Source organism: Mizuhopecten yessoensis, unplaced genomic scaffold (assembly GCF_002113885.1).
Source record: "Mizuhopecten yessoensis strain PY_sf001 unplaced genomic scaffold, ASM211388v2 scaffold716313, whole genome shotgun sequence".
In the NCBI taxonomy this organism is placed as follows: Eukaryota; Metazoa; Mollusca; class Bivalvia; order Pectinida; family Pectinidae; genus Mizuhopecten; species Mizuhopecten yessoensis.
The window spans coordinates 394,787-417,237 of NW_018480054.1; the positions used below are offsets into that span (position 1 = coordinate 394,787).

At 34.7% G+C, this 22,451-nt stretch overlaps 2 protein-coding genes across 2 annotated transcripts in view; one reads left to right on the forward strand and one right to left on the reverse strand.

The window, feature by feature from the left end:
* LOC110442937 (5'-3' exoribonuclease 1-like) overlaps positions 1-11,401 on the reverse strand; it is a 60,080-nt gene extending 48,679 nt beyond the window's left edge. Inside the window, exons 1-5 of the mRNA XM_021486827.1 lie at positions 11,238-11,401; positions 2,800-2,931; positions 2,102-2,202; positions 1,698-1,795; positions 576-685 (exon numbers count right to left, since the gene is read on the reverse strand). Of these exons, the coding sequence (XP_021342502.1) occupies positions 576-685; positions 1,698-1,795; positions 2,102-2,202; positions 2,800-2,931; positions 11,238-11,312 (516 nt within the window). The 5' untranslated portion in view covers positions 11,313-11,401. The remainder of the gene's footprint in view (positions 1-575; positions 686-1,697; positions 1,796-2,101; positions 2,203-2,799; positions 2,932-11,237) is intronic.
* Positions 11,402-11,429: 28 nt separating this feature from the next.
* On the forward strand, positions 11,430-22,155 carry LOC110442945 (signal peptidase complex subunit 1-like). The gene is made up of 4 exons (XM_021486836.1): positions 11,430-11,556; positions 14,504-14,563; positions 15,696-15,782; positions 18,966-22,155. The coding sequence occupies exons 1-4, from the start codon at positions 11,500-11,502 to the stop codon at positions 19,098-19,100; spliced, it is 339 nt and encodes a 112-aa protein (XP_021342511.1). The 5' UTR covers positions 11,430-11,499; the 3' UTR covers positions 19,101-22,155.
* Positions 22,156-22,451: the final 296 nt, after the last annotated feature.

The following is a 22,451-nucleotide window of genomic DNA, read 5'->3' on the forward strand; positions in this document are numbered from 1 at the left end:
TTTTTTAATACAATTGACCCCTGTGACCTTGAATATAATTGAAGGTCATTCATTTGAACAAACTTGGTAGCCCTTCACCCAAGCATGCTACTGGCCAAATATCATCTCCCTGGGCATTTTGGTTATTGAGAAGAAGATGTTTAAAGTTTTTGACATATTTGACCCCTGTGACCTTGAAAATAGGTGAAGGTCATTTATTTGAACAAACTTTGTAGCCCTTCATCCAAGTTTGCTTCTGGCCAAATATTGACACCCTAGGCCTTTCGGTTATTAAGAAGAAGTCGTTTAAAGTAAAATATTGACGCCGGACGACGGACGGACGGACGGACGACGGACGACGGACGGACGGACGGACGGACGGACGACGGACGCCGCGCCACGGCATAAGCTCACTTGGCACTTCGTGCCAGGTGAGCTAATAAAAATAGATGGTCGCTCCACTCAAAGTAAGCTCTGTAAGTCTACCTCTAATGAACATCATTACAGTTTTACATGAGTTTACCCCAGATTTTTCTATTTTCTGTCCTGTTTCATACACAGGAAATGCCTTCCTACTCCAGACCCCTGTGTATTACCTCGTGGCCAGACAAGTGCACCTGCACACCTTGCCAGAGTGGGTCTGTGGAGATCTTGTTCACCACAAAGTACTTGAGCTGTTCCTGCAGCCGTACCATGAACTCTGTACCTGTCATCAAATAACAAAACAGCGTGTTAGATTTTACAATATATTGGTCAATCATAAATGTTAACAAAACCCAACTCTATTGATCAAGAAACAACAATCAAACAAAATTTGCCAGCTCTTAGTGGATCAATTTCAAAATCAATATCCAACTAGACATACACTTTTCTGATAATCATGTGATCACACTAAAATCATCTTTTATTAATATAGTGATGAGAACAGAAAAGAACCAACTCAAGTTCACATGTACTTACTTAATATAGTGTTTTATATTAATATTTGCTGTTGACAAAAATTCACCCCATCAGTATACGTATGTAGGGCAAAATAGAGTGAAGTTAAACTGTTGCAAAAATTCCTTGTATATAGTAGTTAGTAAACATAAGACTAATAAAAAAGTAGCCATGATTGTTTAAGGATATAGATTTTAATTAATTTGGTGGTAGGACGCCGGGCTTGTGACCAAAGGGTTGCGGGTTCGAGTCACTGCATGGCACTGTGTTGTATCTTTGAGCAAGATACTTTACTCTGCTGTTCCAGTCTACTTAGCTGTAAATGAGTACGTGGTCAGGCAGTGCTAGAATTGTTGAATGCTAGTTGTGAGCGCTGAAATGGCAGCACAGGCTGTATGCTCCCCAGGGAGTTGAGAAAGATATTGGCTTGTTGCAAAGGCCCCATAACCACGATTAGTAATATGTGAACCACTTTGAGATGACTTACAAACTAGTTTGTGATAAGCAGTATATAAGATTCTTGACTTGATATGAAGAGCGGAGATTGTATACATGTATGATGCTGGTACAGACATCACCTGAAATTAGAATGTCCGAATGATCGGAATTCTGTCTTTGCGTATTGCAGAGTTATCTTCTCTTGTGAACAGGTATTGATTGTTACTCTCATAAACAAATGACGTAACAATCAATACCTGCTCACAAGAGAAGATAACTTTGCAATACGAAAAGACAGAATAAGCAATCACAAATTGTTTACTGAATGTTTTATACTATACCTGGTGTAATACAGTTGGAGTCGAATCGTTTCTCAGTCGGAAGTGTTTCACCCGACTCCCGGGCTTTTCTCTCTAACTCTTCTGCATCTCGTGCAGATCTGTATAAAACAAGAATCATGTATTATTTCAACTGATTATACTGTCGGGGCAGAAGGGTAGGAATTTCTACAAATGAGAGAAGAACTTTCAATTCCCTTGTATATATCTAAATAATGATTGTATTGTTAACGTGACGTCATGTAATTGTTGTTATTGGGGAATCCCCCCCATTTCTACTGTGAGGCAATTGCAAGGATATCTCACACCGGGAAAGTGTGCGTCAAACCCCCTATCCTACACCCCAAATGTCTGCTGCCTTACTCTACAGAAGTATACAGTATACCTTAAACAGTTTCTACACAGACCTGAATCTCCGCCCTCGCTGTTGGTTCATCTTTGCCCGAGGGGCCACACCATCTATTGCCATGAAGAAGACCTTCTTAGGTTTGATGGTGCGAAACAGAAACTATTAAAGACAGAATTAATATTCATTATAGTACTAGGAAACGAATACACACTGTTAACATAATCAGTTAAGGTTAATTCAACCTTTTACTTCATCAAACACAGCAAATTAAAGATATAGCTTATAATGTTTTGCCATAAAATTAACATCAATGCACATCAATGTCCCAAGGTATTTTGCAGCTTAAAATTTGGAATAAAAAATAAAGTTGAACTTAAAATTTGAAGTCAAAAAAAAAACTAACTTAAAATTTGGAGAAGAAAATAAAAAAAAATGTCAATTGTTTCTTTTTCAACCATAATTACGTCCAGATCCTTTAATAAGAAAAGATTCTAAAATTTCTGAAAATAATGTATATAACAATACAGAAAGTTTGGTTATCATATGTAGTGTTTCTTGATGTAATTTTTTTTTTTTTTCTACTTTTGGACAAAAAAACAATATACAATAAAATTCAGTTATATTTTTCAATATTTTCACCTTTAATTTTATAATGTTACCATATAACTAAGATACCTGGTACAATGTTTCTACATCTTATATTAAATCATCAATGTGCATGTACCTGGTACTCATCCATGTAATAAACAAAATTACCTCTAAATAATAGAAAATATCTGCAACTATTTTTTCCTCTGTGATCCTGAAGTGTGGGTTGCCATCGTCTGGATGTGAACATGTGTGAACAACGCCATTCATGTCCAGATAGAGGTTGTCAAACTCTGGAATCTTTAAAAAAAACCAGGACAAATAAACAATCTAATATCAATATCCATTTCTAGTAGAATTCCAGCTGGACCTACTCCCAGTGAAAAATTACCTGCTACTTTAGAAATTAATTGTTTTTTTCTGCCATTTATGTTTCTGATTAATTTAGCTGAATTCCTATTCTAAATACATTTTGTCCAGTGTATTTATTTTGTGATTCGTTACGAAGCCATTGGTGTATCATGTGTTGATGACATAATTCACTTAATGCCAGGGTCATATAGCTAGCCCTTGTTCGGTGTGGAGGGAACAAGGGGGACAACAATCAGTGGTTTTTGTTTTATTTTTCTGCTTGAAAATTTGGTGGATTCACCTGTGTACCAGCGTATATAGACAGCTAAAGTTTATTTACATCTGTGATGTACAATCACAATGCTCGACCCATCAATTATTCCAGATATGAATGAAAAAATGCTTTATTTTATATTTGTAAATAGTGATGTGACTGAAAATGAAATTTGACAGGTTATAGTTAACCTTCGTAATAATAAAGCGCCGGGTATCGATAATAGATTAAATGAGCATATCAAAAATACACAGTCTATACTACTACCTATATATGTTAAACTTTTTATATGTTAAACTTTTTAATGTTATATTGAACTCTGGCTGTGTACCAGAAGCATGGACAATTGGAGTAATAAAACCCATATACAAAAAGAAGGGTGACCCTAAAAATCTCGATAACTATCGAGCTATTACATTAGTCTCATATCTTGGCAAAGTATTTTTGAACTCTAGATTAAATAGACTTTCAGAAGAATTTGATCTACTTTCCAATGTTCAAGCTTGTTTTAGGAAAGGCTACTCTACAACTGAAAATATATTTATCCTTCATGCTTTAATATCTATATACTTTTCAAAAAGTAAAAAGCTATTTTGTTCATTCATTGATTTCAGAAAAGCATTTGATACTGTTTGGAGGGTAGGTTTATGGAAGAAATTATAAAAGAATAATGTCACAGGAAAGATATTTAATGCTATAATTAATCTGTATGCAAACACTAAAACTAGCAATGGTATGACTGATTTTTTCACGTCAAGTTGGGTAAAACAAGGTGAAAATCTCTCCCCATTTTTGTTCTCAATATATTTAAATGATTTAGAAGAATTTTTCACGCAAAATAATGTTGACCAACTCTATTATATTGATAATTTATTTCAAGAACGCATGGGTATATTTGTAAAATTAGTTATTCTGCTATATGCAGATGAAACAGTTGCTATGTCAGAAACAACTAAAGGTCTACAGAATGCTTTCCGTGAATTTGAAACTTGCTGTACTATTTGGAAACTTAAAGTTAATCTCAATAAAACTAAAGTTGTTATCTTTGAAAAAAGAAAAAGTTATGTACAAAATATTCGTTTTACTCTTTTTGGTGAAGAGTTGCAAACACATGACCGTTACTCGTTTCTAGGACTGCTGTTTCATTATAATGGCAGTTTCTGTAAAGCAAGAAAAAAACTGTTGAACAGACTCAAAAAGCAATGTATGCATTATATAAAAAAAAATAAGAAATATTATTTTACCAATTGACCTACAATTAAAATTGTTTGATGTATTAATATCCCCAATCCTTTTGTACTCCTCAGAAATTTGTATGATTGGATTTTAACACTGTCTATTATACCTTTGTAATATTATATGGTATGATGAGTATGATAGTCACTATTATGCCATGGTATGATTGCACTGTATGGTGTGGTATACTATCTATAATACATGTATCATGGAGTGCGAGTGATATATGTGTAATACTGTAATAATATTATTGTAGGATTGTACTGTAAGATGGATGCAACAGTGCCTGCTATACCACTGTGTGAACGCACGGTATATACGGATGAATGTAATGCTATATATTATATCATCGTAATAGTATTGTAAAATGAGTGTAATACTGTATATCACAGTGTATGGTGAGTGTCATTGTATGAGCAGTGCGTTATATTGTCTATTATAATAAGGTATGATAGTACGTATGAACAGTGTAATATTGTGTTTATCATTGTATGAGGAGTGTAATAGTTTCCACTATATTATTGTACGCTAGCATAGTAAGATGATTGCTTTACGGTCAACCATATCATTGTGATATTGTACTTTATGATGACCTCTTGTTACATGTTGTCCCTCTGTCGGTACTTCCTAAAACTGACCCTCTGACACCAACTTATCATACTTCACACTCAGACCACACACAAGGTTCTGCTCCCTCGACTTCTTCATCTTTTCTCCCTAAATCTCTTGCTGCTAATCGACAACATTAATTGCTGCCATATAATTCAATCATGTCCCTTTATTCAAATAATCACTTCTAATCTTAAAACAAATAAACAATGTCTGACCCTCTCACAGATGGATAGCTCTAACACTGACTCTCTCATCAACCAATTAATTACAATCACTGATTCTCTGCCCCACCCCCCTTATCTAAATGTTTGTCTCTCTCCTTAGTTTGACAAAGATAATGTTCATCCATAATGTCACTGGAAGTGTGACATGAAGTGAACTGTGATTTTTAACAGATAAATTATTTTTCTGTGAAAACAAACCACTGTTATTTTGGGAATCTCTCTGCAGGTGGTGGGGTCGGGTTGTACCTATGGCGTAATTAAAATCCACTTTTGAGAATGTTCAGGTCTGATGGGGAAACAATCAATGGAGTAACTAAAAAAGTCCCTAACAATTACTGAGAATTCATTTTAAATCATGGAGTTTCCAATCCTGTTAGGTGTCATGATCAGCTTGCTGACAATCTAATTACCTTTATAAATCCCTACTGATATTACATCTGACAGCATCCCATTAGGAGCTGTGTCCCCAATTGAAATGCCTCGGCTGAACTGGGTGTAGCTGATCATATGCATGACCAAGGGGCACCTGTTTAAATGTCATGGGAAATCTAAATGCCCCAGTGCTTTACACAGCTGGTCTACAGAGACAGGGTGGATGGTTGACATGTGATAAAACATTACTTTAGTCAAAAATGTGCAAAACGAACATTTTGTTATATTGATTGATAATAATGATTAAAATAACCTATTGGGCCGACCAATACTTGGTGACCTATATATTGACCACTGGTTATATGATTAACACTAAAAGTGCAAAAAAGAGGTTTGTATAATACTGATTTTTTTACTGCAGTAATGCTCAAACTGACTGAATTCTACATCAGTAATGATCAAACTGACTGAATTCTACATCAGTAATGATCAAACTGGCTGAATTCTACATCAGTAATTATCAAACTGATAAACAATATATATTGTACAACCTTTATGCTGACATTTAAATATAACTCTGCAATAGTATACATATAACATATACAAATGAAAACTATGTGTTATTGATACAGAATGATTATGCGTTTGACTTATGACTTTGGGTGATCTTTTACATTTACCTTTGCATCAGTATAACAAGTACAAATGGATGCATGTCATATTTATATATATACTGTCCCTTTGACGTTGATTTTTAATTTCGTGACCTAATTATTGACTTCTGTTAAAAAGTTTGCTTTACTTTGTCCGGGTTCAAGTGGAGGATGACAATGTTAAATATTGGACCCTATTTACACAAATTTCCACACAGACAAAGTCGTGAATCACAAAACATAACAAAAGGATATAAAATTAACAAAACTGGAGCTCCTCAAAATGTCTGTACTCACTTAAACTCCCTGAAACAAAGTGTTTCTCAAACCTTATCGGCCACACAAAACCCATCAATCTTAATTAACTATAGAATTCTGGGTACCAGACACACCCAGGCTGTCTAAACTGACCTCTTGTGACTTTATTGTCCCAAAATTCACCTTACTGTTATTATAATTAAAAGACATATCCCAGACAGGCACTGATCATGAGAACACCATAGCCTCTCTAGACCATATTGTCAACAGAAAACATACATTGGGTAATTACAATTTGTAATCTTTGAACTAACTAATATCTTACAGTTTATGCCAAAATAAAAGATATGTCATATTGATTGAAAATGATGATCAAATCGACCTATGACCTTTGGTAACCCATAATATATGGATGTATATGTAGATAAGTATTGATCTTGCCTTAGTACCAATACATATGCGCTATCTCTCTTTCAGGGAAAAACTCTTTTTGTTATGTTTTTAGCCCTGTAATAAAATGGCTTATAAATAATTCTTTTATTTGATTAAACTTTAAAAAAGTTATAATGACCAAAATAACTTTCAAACTTGAGTTATATGATAAAGTTATCTTGATTAAAAATAGAAAATCATATGACAGTGGACTTGATTTCATTCTGATATCAAAAGGCTTATCAGAAAGCACATATTACTTAATATTTGAAGTTTAAATTGTGTATTACTGTATTGAATTTTACATCAAGTGATTATTATTATTATTTCTTCTTGGCATAGATCTGTCTATTGAAGTACTAAGCATAATATTGCAGACAAATGGTACTGAAATCATACATTTAAAGGAAATCAAGGAATCCTCACACTACAAGGACGTTTTGTGTGATTTACTGTCTACAGGTTTCGGCCTGCTATGCGGCCATCATCAGGACAAAGATATATAGAGGCTGAAGCCTATAAGGTACACTGTACAGAATGTGGTACAATTTTTTTTTACATAATGGTATGTTACATTATGACAACATAATAGTTATGACGTAAGTAGTCTTATACAGTTCATCCTGTTGCTTCTGGAATATTCCACATACAGCTGAATCCTACATGTACATGTATAACAATACAAGACATACATGATCTTTAATTTAGAGTCTCCAAACTTATTTGCTTCAATTTTGCTACACTTTTATTGAAAATAATTACAGTCAAACAACTGTGTTAATTCTAAAATATAGCTACCAGCTAACATACCCTGAAGGCCAAGGGTTACACAATGATTTAACAGAACAGTGGATAATAAAAAGAAAATATTTTAATGAAGTGTGGATTTTTATCACAAAATTCTATTCCCCTTCACGCAAGGAAAAACAATCAAAACAGAAGACACTATTTTAAGACAATAATTGGTGTTAAAATGTCTTAAAAATAACAGGGAAGGATATGCTAACATTGCTTTTGGATATTTCTAATCTATAATAATTACAAGAGGTCCACTGGGCCTACATCGCTCACCTGGTATTAATCTCACACTTGTAATCTTAAAAGTGGACTAAAATACAGCTACAGGCAGAATATCAGTATTTGATTCATAAGAACCTATTAAAAGATTTAAACATATGATGCCTGTGACCTTGAATGTCGAACAAGGACATTAGGTTGAAAGTGGGTCAAGGTCATTCATTTGAACAAACTTGGTAGTCCTTCATCCCAGCATGCTACAGGCCCAATTTCAGTACCCCGGGCCTTTTGGTTGTTGAGAAAAAGTGGTTTGAAGATTTTTAGACATTTGACCCCTGTGACCTTGAAAGTGGGTCAAGGTCATTCATTTGAACAAACTTGTTAGCGCTTTATCCCAACATGCTACAGGCCCAATATCAGTACCCTGGGCCTTTTGGTTATTGAGAAGAAGTTGTTTTAAGATTTTAAGACATTTGACCCCTGTGACCTTGAATGTGTGTAAAGGTCATTCATTTGAACAAACTTGGTAGCCGTTCATCCCAGCATGCAACAGGCCCAATATCAGTGCCCTGGGCCTTTTGGTTATTGAGAAGAAGTTGTTTGAAGATTTTAAGACATTTGACCCATGTGACCTTGAAAGTGGGTCAATGTCTTTCATTTGAACAAACTTGGTAGTTCTTTATCCCAACATGCTACAGGCCCAATATCAGTACCCTGGGCCTTTTGGTTATTTAAGTCATTTTACCCATGTGACCTTGAAAGTAGGTCAAGGTCATTCATTTGAACAAAGTTGGTAGCCCTTCATCCCAGCATGCTACTGGCCAAATATCATCAGCCTGGGACTTTTGGTTATTCAGAAGAAGTTGTTTAAAGTAAAAAGTTGACGCCGACGGCCGATAGACGGCCGACGGATGCCACACCATGCCATAAGCTAACCTGGCCCGAGGGCCAGGTGAGCTAATAATAAATAATAGGTGATCCAACACTCCTTATGTAGAACCATGCGGTAGGAGTGTTGGATCACCTAGTATTTATTAACCTTCGATCCCTGGATTCTTCTGGATCCACTATCCCAAATACTGTGCCATAGTATAGCATTTGGAACAACACAACTTACCAAAACCTTGAGGCAATTGACCACAGATCACAACCCTAATAATAGATTAAGGATGGAGTTGAACAATTCAGTTTTGTAAGGAATATTCCAGCAACAATAGGAAAATATGTTTAACAGTATTGTGTACTTACTTTGTAATATAACTATTATATATCGTCATAATGTAACTAACCATTATGTAAATCTTTTTGTTCCACATTTCTGAACCTTAGGCTTTAGCGCTATATACCTTAATTTGTTCTATCCCTTGCATCCTTTCGGATCCACTCTATCCCAAATACTGCGCCAAAGTATGAATGCATGAAGGGACATTTTGAACAGAACTTACCGATACTTTGAGGAAATTGACCACAGACCACAAGAGTTTAAGGATGGAGTTGAACCATTCAGCCGTGTACAGAATATTCCAGAAACAATGTTATAAAAAATGGTTATTCAAACTTTCTTTGCCCAGGGTATTGGTCATGTGATACTCAAACTACATGTTCCCCGGCCCTAATACAGACAGGAAATTTAAGCCGAAATGGAACTTGACAAGTTGAGGTTATGGTGAATTGTACAATCCCAATGTGTGTTACTGTGATAGTATCATAAATAATGGACATATAATCATATATAATTCAACTAATTTTAACCTAATGCTTGAACTAGAGAATAATATAGACATATGTAATACAACTTGTGCTTTACTGTATTTCAGATTGTCCCATCATTTGTGACTTACACGTATAAATAAAGTGATCAAAATAGACGAGTTCTTATCTATGACGGGACATCATTGACGGCTAATAGTGATACAATACCGTGTCATCACTACTCGCCTGATCTGTACCCTTGGATGTTATTGCTATTGACTTTACACAATAAATGTCTATAGCTGTTATATATGGGATTTCTGAGCCTATCGGTTATGTTTTTGTGACTTCTGTGGGTTTTTTTTATCGGGTTAAGTTGAGGTAGCTTTGTTGATAACTTGTTTTCGGTAGAAACTTCGTCTAGATTTGTTCATAAATAGAAACCTGTAAAAAATTCCTACAGGCTACAGGAATGTGAAGACACAACAAATATTGCAACATTAACTTAAAACAATGTTAGAACATTTATTTTGTGACTAGACTTAACTACAATCTTAAGTAGCTACATCTTTCAAACATACTTGCCAACATTTTAAAATTTCCATCAGGTTGGGCACAACAGACATAAAAGACAATCAAAGTAAATCCATACAGAACGCACGCAAATAGTCAACGGAGAACAAAATCAGTGATATATGGTTTTTCATTTTCACCAAAGGTTATCATCAGAATCGATAACTTTTTGTGTAAAAATGTACTTCTTTGTGTTATATATTGGATTTAGTTGAAAGAATAACGCCCTTTTTTCGCTCCAAGTTTTTAAAAGAACTTTCTGTGTTTTTATTTCACTTTATTCCCCATTTCAGAAATAAAATTGTTTTTCAAATGGGTAACTGTCACCCAAATGCAGGATTATTACCCATATGAGCTGTTGTGCCCAATCTGTTCATGGGGAAGAATATGAATGCTCAAAATTCAAACATAAATAAAATGTGTGCAATACCCCATAGGGACAAAATAACCCTTTAAATAACAATTTTGAATTGTTCTTTTAGATGAAATCATTAGATCTTAGAATATATGGTAAGCATAAATAGTGTAGCAAATTCACAGGTTGAAAAAACAAAATATAAGGGTCAAAAATTGGGAGTATCCCTCCTAAATAGGGAGGTTGACAAGTATGTACAAATAAGAAATCTGTTTTATCTATGTATGAGCCGAATCGCCGGCGAAGATCGTGAACACTATTGGGAAACTGTCCAAGATTTTATTCAGGAGCATGTCACCCAACTATAGCACAATATTTTGAAATTTTAATATTCCCGTTTATATTCTGAAACAGAACAATAAATAGCAGTAAAGTAATACGGAAAACGAAACTAATGATTAAAAATCTGCTGAAATATTGCACAATTCTCAGAAACTAATATTTGAACCACCCGAGAACAGGAGAAAGTCGATTATATAAACAAAAGTTTGTCTCACCTGGAACTCCTTTACCACCTCACTCAGACATGGATAGCGTTCACTAATCCATCTGTAAAATTTTGGAACACCCATTTTTTCAAACGTTAAATGTTTTCCTTATGACACCATTGACTTGATAAACGAAACTGTCCGCTCTGCATTAGTTGTCCATTTTTTAAACCGGATATGAATATTTTTGTCTCCGAAATAGAAGAGTTCCGGGTCTGAACGCAACGTCAACTTCCTTCATCGCTTGCTGCTGCACATTTCAGAAGAGATAATGGAATATCTTGAGAAATTGGTTCCAGCTTTCATCAAAAACATTCCAACACACATGGTAATATTTGTAACTATTTTGAAGGAGTTTTATTCAACAAAATATGAACCGTACGTCTGCGTTGAAAGGGGTGAAATGTAGCAGCTGTTTACTGACAATATCGGAATATCATTATTGTTACTGAAGTAACGTTAAAATCTCGGTTGTACAATGTGTTTATGTGTGTTGTAAAGGCAATACGGGAATGTATTAACGGCATGATTATGTTCTTTTGTCATTTTGAGATACTGATGTAGTCACTATGTCCAAAAATAAATATACATTTCAGAGAACAACAAAATAATATACCGTTTCATTTTTTTCTGTAAAAAGTTGTGTTTCGTGTCATTTTTTTTTAATATGCGAACAGTTTTCTTCAATTATTACCAATTTACATGGCATTACAGGTTTACTTAGTACCATGGATATCAATACTGAAAAGAATATTATATCGTTCTGGATTTCAGTTTAGTAAGATTTGTCTCCCCTTGATTCATTTCCGTTAAACTCTATTTCTCTCCAAGTACATATACTTCTATATATATATAACCATCCAAACACACATTTAAGATTCAGAATTTTAACAAAAATGTACTGTTAATTGGACTTTGTTAATTAATTGTTAAAGTTGTCTGTGTAGCTTCACAGTAGTAATAGTCCCTCCTCTTGTAGGAGAACCAGCTCGTGAGGCTGTATGTTGATTCTGAAGCCAGATACACTATATTTAACTGGCAGTTTGAAGTTGCATAGCTGAAGTGGGAGACATATATGTACCCTATATAAGTCTGTATTGTAATGTTTGCTGAGTAGTATATGGGAAAGTAGAGCTTAATCAATGATCTTTGATGACTAAGTTTATGGTGAATTATAATGTGAGGAGAAAGAGAGACAGTTTAAACAACCTATATCTCAGTTATTATGTACAGGGTTAATTAGAACTAACTACCAGTGTATGTACAGGAATAGCCAATATTATTACTTGTCTAGAGTTTATTGAAGCATTAAATGGCAGAGGTCAGACACAAGGGTCTAAATACTCCCTCCAGTGACAATGGTCAGCAGAGTACATCTGCGCAGGTGTAGGGCATAACACATATGTCTAGAAATGTTCTCTATCTTATACACTGTTTCGTTGCTCTGTAGAGTTAGCGGTAGGAGAGAATTGGTTACGTCAAGAACAGTCTGTAAAAACTTGTCAGCATCTCTGAAGAGTGTTGAGCCAACTATATGGTCAAAGTTTTCAATGGTTTCTTGATGTATGAGCGGTATGTACTGACTCCTGACAGGTTCCAGTGCTGGGCACCTAAGTACAAAGTGGCGGATATCCTCACTACTGTCTTGGCACATGAGACATAATGGCTTGCAGTTTTTGAGGTATTTCGCTCTGGTGCTTTAAAGCGCGTATGACCCTGCAAGAAGCTTTGCTTTGACGGTGGCTTTCCTCACTGCCAGAGTGTCTATGGGCACCGAGTCAAAAACATTATGAACTGATGCAATGTGCATGGTGTAACATTGAGCTAAATTTCTCTCTATTACATAAGCTATCATAATGGAACCTGGAATATACTTGTATCTTTATATATAACCATCCAAACGCACATTTCAGATCCAGAATTTGAACTGAAATTTACTGTTAATTGGACTTTGTTAATTAATTGGGCCATGTTTAAGTTTTCCGTTTAGCTGGGGTTGAGTTTAATATCTCACAAAGTATATGTGCTGTCATAACCAAACCTCGATTATACTTGCATCTTTGCATTTTGTTATTAATTACTTATACAATGTGTATTTTATCACCGTGAATTCAGCTGCAACATCCATTTCTGATTTGATAAAATGGTCACCTTAAAAGGGCTTCTGATCCGTCAAAATTCAGTTATTGTTCGATTACAATTAAATTTGGAAAATACATGTATTTTCGCACTACAAACTCAGTCGCAACATCCGTTTTCTGATTTGACAAAAAATGGCTGCTGTATATAGGGTCCTGATTGGTCGAAACTCAGTTACTGTTTGATTTCCCTAAAAATTAGTATGTTAGTGTGTTTTATCATTGCAAACTCAACTGCGGCGTCCAGTTTGTGATTTGACAACATGGTTGCCGTATATTGGCTTATGTTTGGTCGAAATTCAGATATTGTTTGATTTTGCTCAAATTTTGTATGTAGGTGTATTTTGTCACTGCAAACTCAGACACATTATCCATTTTCTGATTTGACATAATGGTCACCTATACTGGCTTCTGACTTGTCGAAATTCAGTTATTGTTCGATTTCAATCAAATTTGTTAAGTACATGTATTTTGGCACTGCAAACTCAACCGCGGCATCCGTTTTCTGATATGATTAGACAGTCTTCGTATACTGGCTTCTGCATGACTGGTCGAAATTCACATATATTTAGATTTTGCTCAAATTTGGTATGTACTTGACTTCCGTTCACCTACTTACATTTGTTTTTCTGAATGCGAGGTTAGTTTGGGGGACATCTGTAATGGCCAGCTCCCATTACAACTAGCACTTGTGCCTTTTACACCTTCATGTTGATGTATTTCCAAACTTGTTTATAAAATATAAAATTCCGAACTTCGACTCAAACTTACAATGCTTGACATATTAAATCTTATGCTCAAATGGGGACAGGTGAGACATATAATAACGCGTAATTCTTGTTTTATGTATCAATGCCTAACATGAGAGCTTTAATGTTTTGTGATATTGATTAACAGTTAGAGTTATTTAAAAGAAATTCCAGAAACAGTATTGAAATTTTGCAGTGAAATATGTACTTGTCATTTTATATCTGGAATTTACCAGGTCCCTTGTCATATATATATTGTCCTAATAATTTGCTTTCTTTATCTACTTAATTCCTTCACTTTGCATGTAATGGACCAGATAATATAACCATTAACTCAATGTAATTGGCTAGATGGAATTTTATTTATCTGAAATTATCTTTTATAAAGGACTTTGATGGACAGAAAAGAGCTGAGAAATGGTTCCAAATCATCATAATGGTGTTTGGGGTAAGTAAGTAATAAAACAGTCTCACAGGGACTGAAACTCTGCAGACTGTTAAAAAGATTAAAAGTAAATAGGATACCTATAAATTGCCCAATGCTCAATACATTGAAATACATATAATATGCCTCATTGGATTCGACAGCATTCTGTAAAACTTAAATAAACTATTGGTACATCATAGTTTTGTTTTGGGTCGTAGATAAACTATTGGTACATCATAGATTTGTTTTGGGTCGTAGATAAACTATTGGTACATCATAGATTTGTTTTGGGTCGTAGATAAACTATTGGTACATCATAGATTTGTTTTGGGTCGTAGATAAACTATTGGTACATCATAGATTTGTTTTGGGTCGTAGATAAACTATTGGTACATCATAGATTTGTTTTGGGTCGTAGATAAACTATTGGTACATCATAGATTTGTTTTGGGTCGTAGATAAACTATTGGTACATCATAGATTTGTTTTGGGTCGTAGATAAACTATTGGTACATCATAGATTTGTTTTGGGTCGTAGATAAACTATTGGTACATCATAGATTTGTTTTGGGTCGTAGATAAACTATTGGTACATCATAGATTTGTTTTGGGTCGTAGATAAACTATTGGTACATCATAGATTTGTTTTGGGTCGTAGATAAACTATTGGTACATCATAGATTTGTTTTGGGTCGTAGATAAACTATTGGTACATCATAGATTTGTTTTGGGTCGTAGATAAACTATTGGAACATCATAGATTTGTTTTGGGTCGTAGTTAATCAGGATAATGAATTCATCTAGAACAAAGAATAGACAATATTTTTTGAAAATTCATTTACGGCCCTAAATCAAAGATGCAGATGCCTACCGTGTACTAATCCGTTCACACTTTCCTTTTTGAAATTATCTCTGAATCAGGAAGTCTGAGGTTTCCTAAATTTTCCCTGGTGGATTGACTGTTGTAATATAGGTTTAAGAAGTTCCTAAGATCAAGGGAAATTAAAATGGGGAAAAAATCACCTAGTCTTTAAAAATAGCTTAGCTTACACATAAAAATAACAATCCATGTGAATGCTACAGGCTTTTTGGGCAATTGTTGTAATATCATATTAAGTTATTAACAAATAAAAGCTACATTGTTTTTTTACAGGTGGTTGGCTTCATTTGGGGATATATCTGCCAGCAGTTTTCACAGACCATGTACATTCTCATAGCAGGGTTTGTTATCTCCTGTTTTGTAAGTATGGTTCTATGTCACAATTCAGAGAACTGTATAGCGCTTTAAATTTTCGAGGACAATATTTCACGGGTTTCGTATTCAGTACATATTTGTGGGGGTTAAATCTCGCTGTGCACTCAAATCCCATATGTCTGGCAAACCTCGAAATGCAGGTTAACTGTTTGAAAATACTGATCCCAACGTTGTCATCTGCCAGTGACTTCACTCAAAAGAAAATCAAATGTGTATGTACCTTTGTAGCCTAGAGTAAACTGCAATCAATTAATCACCTACCGTGTACACAAAGATATGGTGTGCCCACTTATAGGTTAGTGTTGTTTTTACATGGACTGCCCAGTTGTCCGGTGATAAATCTGATTTTAGTTCATTTAAGCTTGCATAACAGCATTGGTTATAAGTATTTTTAACATGTTGTGATAAGGTCCGTAAAAGTGGTTAACATTTTCGATAATTTCGGTGGTGTTTAGAATTTGCGGCAGTCGTTTGGGCATATGATTGGTTGAATATGCATGTTTACAGAATTTGTGAACATTTGGTACGTAGCTAGGTGTAAAATGGGCCTTGGAACGCTACTGTCACGCTATTGGCATCATTTGCGACTGTGAGGGTAGGTTTGGGGACTTTTGTAAAACGAGATCTTTTATTCCACTGATCTGATACTCTACATTCCAGTCAAAGGACTTCCAGTCAGAGGTCCTTTGACTGGTGAACTTAGAGTATTGGAGTGGAATAAAAAACTTGTTTTAATTAAGATTGCTTTTGTAATTGCCCTATTTACAATCAGCATTTGTGTCTGTTGTGATTTGAAGCTATTTGGATTGTTTTTTGGTACATATACTACCGTAAAAACCCATGTAATTTGCGCACCTGTCTGAATAAAAAAAAAATATATATATTTCTATGAATTTTTTTTCATTGATGTAAAATGATATTTAAAACCAAGAAGAACTACGTAAAATGTGTATTTTGTTGCTTGTTTTCTTTGAATTATCTGATCACACATGACACACACGTGTGCGCATATCGGCATACATCAATTCATTTTAGCAATATTTTACATAAAACATTTACTTGCTTACAAAAACATATCAATTCATAAGTAATTCGATGTTTAATAACCGCTAGTGCATATCTCCTGGTGAAAGACATAATTAGATACCTTTTATTGATCATAATTACGATCAGTGAGAAGGGCTCATCATGGCGGCTTGGGTTACGTCACTTCAAACCAGGTCATGTCACAGATCAGTTTGGCCACGGAATTCAAATTCATTTTCATTTATTGACTTTGAGCTTTACAGCTCATCAGTATGTACACAATACATATAAATACAGTGGCAGACACTGCAATAACGCAGTGGAGAATGGACAAAAAATGCATGTAGTTACATATATTTTAACATTATATCATGCTATTCCTCAACTGGGTGGCATCATATATATATTTACTTAACATAGTTAATTCTTTAACGTTCGTTGTGCTTAATAATTGAATCAGCTTGAAGACAGATGGTTTTTTCTAGTAGTACAATTTTATACGTCTTTCTCTTAAAACTTGATAAAATGGACAAATGAACAAAAAATGGTATTCGTCTTCAATATCTTCAGAGTTACAAATTCTGCATATACGTTCATTTCTTACAATGTCTCGATATCTCCCGGTTTCAACATACAGCGTATGCGCTGATAAACGTAACCTAGTTAGAGCAATTCTATTTCGCTTTGGAATATATTTACATAAATATTGTTGTAATGTTAAATTATCAACTAAATGTCTATACAAAAAACATTTCGAGGAATTCTCTAATAATTCAAACAATTCTTGCCGTGCGTTATCAAAGATTCTCTGTTTAATAATTATTAGATTATCTAAGTCCGTGGTTTGGCGATATTTTTTACAAATTACAATGCAGTAATTAGCTAACACTATCTCTGTGATTACCCGTTAACAATAGCTCTACTAATTGAAATGATTTGCAGTCGCGATCGACGGACCGTCTGGTTGTTTTTTCACTCGCCAACACGTGGCGTAAATTACGAAGCCCTGCATTGTCATAACAATAGACTGATTTGACTGATAAGGGATTATAGAAAATATGTTTATACTAGAAGCGTGGACAATCAATACATCCTCTTCTAATCTACTCCAAGGAAAAAAATAGTTAACGCAGACTATTTTTACGATGCTCCATTTGATAAATATTGAAATAATTCACGAGGTTATTATCAATCACGTGTTTACGTAATTTTAGACGCGAGATCAACATGAAAGTGAGCCGTAAAAAAACCATGCTATACGTTTACGCATAGGCGATTTTAAAAAACCTTACAGAACTTACATGGAACGGAGCTTAAATTGAACAACTACATTTTCGTAATAGTATGGGGAAACGCACCGAGATGTCGAAAAGTAATGTCGTAAGTTGATCGGCGATTCTCTGGCATAGGAATTGGGCTAAACTTTTTTTGTTAACGGTTACCTATTTAATAATACTTTTCACATAAACTCACATAACAACACATTATGTATCTTTTATTAATGTTTGACATAAATAAATTTGTTGACCGTCATTTGTCTAAGAGTTCCGGGTATAATAAATAAGGGAAATAATCCAAGATGGCGATCTCCCAGAATCGTCGATCTTTTCCTGAAAAAACTTGAAATTTTCTATACCTGTGTATTTTACGCACCCCCCACTTTGGGTATTAAATTTCTGAAAAAAAAGTGCGCAAATTACATGGGTTTTTACGGTAATAATATGCACAAACTTTCAAGGATATTATACCTTATAAAATCATGTTGAATTTATTTTCAAGGTTCCATAGCAACCAAAAATGATTGTACGCAACGAAAAAATAATGTTATGAAATTATATGACTTACTTTTTCCATTCATCAGTTCATCAATGTTTGTGTATAGTAGGTGGTTTTGTATTTATGACTAGCTCTGCCATCTATTGATAAAGCTGAAGTGGAATTAAATTAATTTCATATGTAACTGGATATTTCCCATGTATACATAAAGACAGCATTTATGATAAACACTTAAAGATACTGTTCTTTCACATTGAACACAATGGGGGTGGGGCGGTCCAGTTTAAATTTAATCAACAAAGCTCAAGATATTTAACATTTTTTGTATTTTTATATGAATTGAAAATTCTGTTCTACATTTCACAGTTGACTCTGCCACCCTGGCCTGTGTACAGAAGGAAACCACTGAAGTGGCTTAAAGTTAAACAGGAACCAGAATCAGATTCTACAAATAATGCCACGCCAAGTTCTGGATCATCGCACAAACGACGAGGGAAATAGACTCAATTCATAGAAACCAATAATTTGCATCACAGTTATGTAATTTATTTTTTCGAAATCTGAAATCTAAATTGAAAAAAATTGTCTGTGGTAAAGTATACTTGATATGTGTTCATTTGATGTTGGTTCGGTATAAAAGTTAATTCAGAGAGAGAAAAAAACAGAATTAAACAAAGTGAAAAATCTGGCCTGTATACATAGATTTGACGATGTGTCAATTTCATGCTGGGTTTTTTAAAGATGTGAAACAGTATTACATATACTATTTCTACAAATCATATTGATAGGGCCAACCTCAATCAGTTTTTGAGAAATTCAGGAAACAGAAAATCAATCAATTAACCCTTTAACCACTATAGACCGTAATGGACTTACCCAGACCAATGCATGGTAGAGTTTATTAAAGTTACATAGGGGTGAAAGGGTTAAAACCACCTCATAACGTTTCAATATTTACTTGTTGTGCCTCAACACACAATCATATACAATATACATGTGACTATTGACTTAACATCAGTTACTTACAAATTAAAAGATAAATAAAACCTTTGCTGCAAATATTAATGCTATATTTCCTGGTGTGTAAAGTGGGAGGTGTAGCAGTCAACATGTCTGTAAGTGTCACTACCATATAGAAACAAAAGTTTGAAAATTGCAGCATGGTTGTATATTAAACTTTATGATTTTAAATCTATCATAAAATGAAGTGTTACCATCAGTTCGGATCATAGGGATATCATCTGCTTATATAAATTATTATTCAATATGAAGGGTGTTGTAAATTTTCAGTGAAAATCGCTTATTTTTTGTGGGCTTGTTTATTTCATGGTGTATCTTGTGATCTCTCACTGTCTTCAGGAAATGAAAAAATCCTAATATAACACTTGTTGATATATTTGAACCAATGTTCAAGATGTAATATTTGTATTAACCACAGAAAAAATTGCTTATAAATGAATGTGAAAATAAATTGTACTGAAGATTTTTTCTACATTTACTCTTGGAATATAAGGGACCGCAGGTCGGCTGTGTCTTCATCAGATATGGTTGTGGCGACTGCGATGTGGTCAATGTCCAAAGTATCTCGGCGTCGTTACAGCTCTAACATTGCTGAAGTATCTTACTATGTACTAATTGTACAGACTTTGTGAAGTGTATCTGTGGGTATGTAATGATGAGAGAGCACCCGATTGTTTATAATACCAGTCCTGTACTCATATCTTAGTTTGAAAGGGTAAAGTCTCTCTGTATTCTTATGATTGTAATAGTCAGCAATTGTAGATTCACACATCATTGTAATCTATACGGATTTATATATGAAATCATGTGCTGATCAACGTTCTGGTATTTCTGATATTTGGAGTGATTAGTGTTATTGAAGAACCGTTTGACAGTTTGGTAACATATTGTGTGACAGACGTATGGCAGTGGATGATACCTGTGCAAATTTATTCAAATCCTGATTAGTTGAACTACAATTTAATGCAACGTTTAATATTCAAAAATGTAAATTTGAAACTTAAAACAGAAGTTGTATGTTTACAGATTAATAATATAATAAAAAACAGAATATTTGTAAAAAAACAACATATTTATCAAAAACCACATTTTGAAAACATGGGTTAACATCTCCTGAAGCTTTGCCTGATGTGAACAACCAGTCCCTAATGATATATGATAGTATAGTTTTCATTTCATTCTAAATCATCCTCGAAATCCCAGCGGTTACTTTCACTTACATTCTCAGCACACATGTATAATGCTATAATCAAAGGCTCTGTACACACCTTGTGAATGATATAAGTGGACTAGCTTGATCTTTTCATGAACATCAGAAGGTTTGACTGCTGTGTAATGGTAAACTTGACTGACGTTGTACGGGTGTCTCAGTGTAATGGTAAACTTGACTGACGTTGTACGGGTGTCACCGTGTAATGGTAAACTTGACTGACGTTGTACGGGTGTCACAGTGTAATGGTAAACTTGACTGACGTTGTATGGGTGTCACAGTGTAATGGTAAACTTGACTGAAGTTGTACGGGTGTCTCAGTGTAGTGGTAAACTTGACTGATGTTGTACGGGTGTCGCAGTGTAATGGTAAATTTGACCGACGTTGTACGGGTGTCACAGTGTAATGGTAGATTTGACTGACGTTGTACGGGTGTCACAGTGTAATGGTAGATTTGACTTACGTTGTACGGGTGTCGCAGTGTAATGGTAATCTTGACTGACATTGTACGGGTGTCGAAGTGTAATGGTAAATTTGACGTACGTTGTACGGGTGTCACAGTGTAATGGTAGATTTGACTGACGTTGTACGCGTGTCACAGTGTAATGGTAGATTTGACTTACGTTGTACGGGTGTCACAGTGTAATGGTAGATTTGACTGACGTTGTACGGGTGTCGCAGTGTAATGGTAGATTTGACGTACGTTGTACGGGTGTCACAGTGTAATGGTAAACTTGACTGACGTTGTACGGGTGTCACAGTGTAGTGGTAAATTTGACCGACGTTGTACGGGTGTCACCGTTTAATGGTAAATTTGACTGACGTTGTACGGGTGTCACAGTGTAGTGGTAAATTTGACTGACATTGTACGAGTGTCGCTCCTTTGTAGCCTTCAAATGACAGGTATCAGCCTAGCAATAGGTTATCTTTAAACCTGAAACAAATCAAATAGCTAGCCACAGAGAACATAAGTGAGCGTAGCCATCAGGAAATTTGAGGATGATGCTAAAAGTACATACCTTGTATTGAAACCTCCACTTCTGTATGGTTTACTTATCAAACCTTTATTGGCTATTTGGCTGTTTGGTGCATTGTTCACATGGTTCAGAAGATACGTTTTAGTGTATTAATGTTTAAACATCTGCTCAAGCAGAACCAGTACATATTTTATTTCAACACCATAGAATTTTTGAAACATAGCTTTGTTTTAAAAACTTCATCAGCTTTATTACATGATTGCATGGTTGGGATAAACAGGAAATGTGATCATGAAGAGACATACAAGTTTTGTGGGGAAAAATTGAATAAAAAGATGAAAAGTTTCTATTAATGTCTTTGATTATTTGTTTTGTTTGTTTTGCCAGGCTACACTACTCACAATACAACTAGACTTACCCAAAGGATGAAGGGACTTCTGTTTTGTAGTCACTCAATTAATGTCGGTGTTGGTAAAAGTTTTGGTGATGATGATTATAACAAAATGCCCAGAGGGCCTGTATCGCTTACCTGGATATTTATATGTAATCATGGTAATTTATTCTCATAAAATACAGTTTGGCAAATAAGTTCCCAGGGACAGGGACAGTCCCTGGAAATAATCCTGATAGCAAAGGCATATCCTA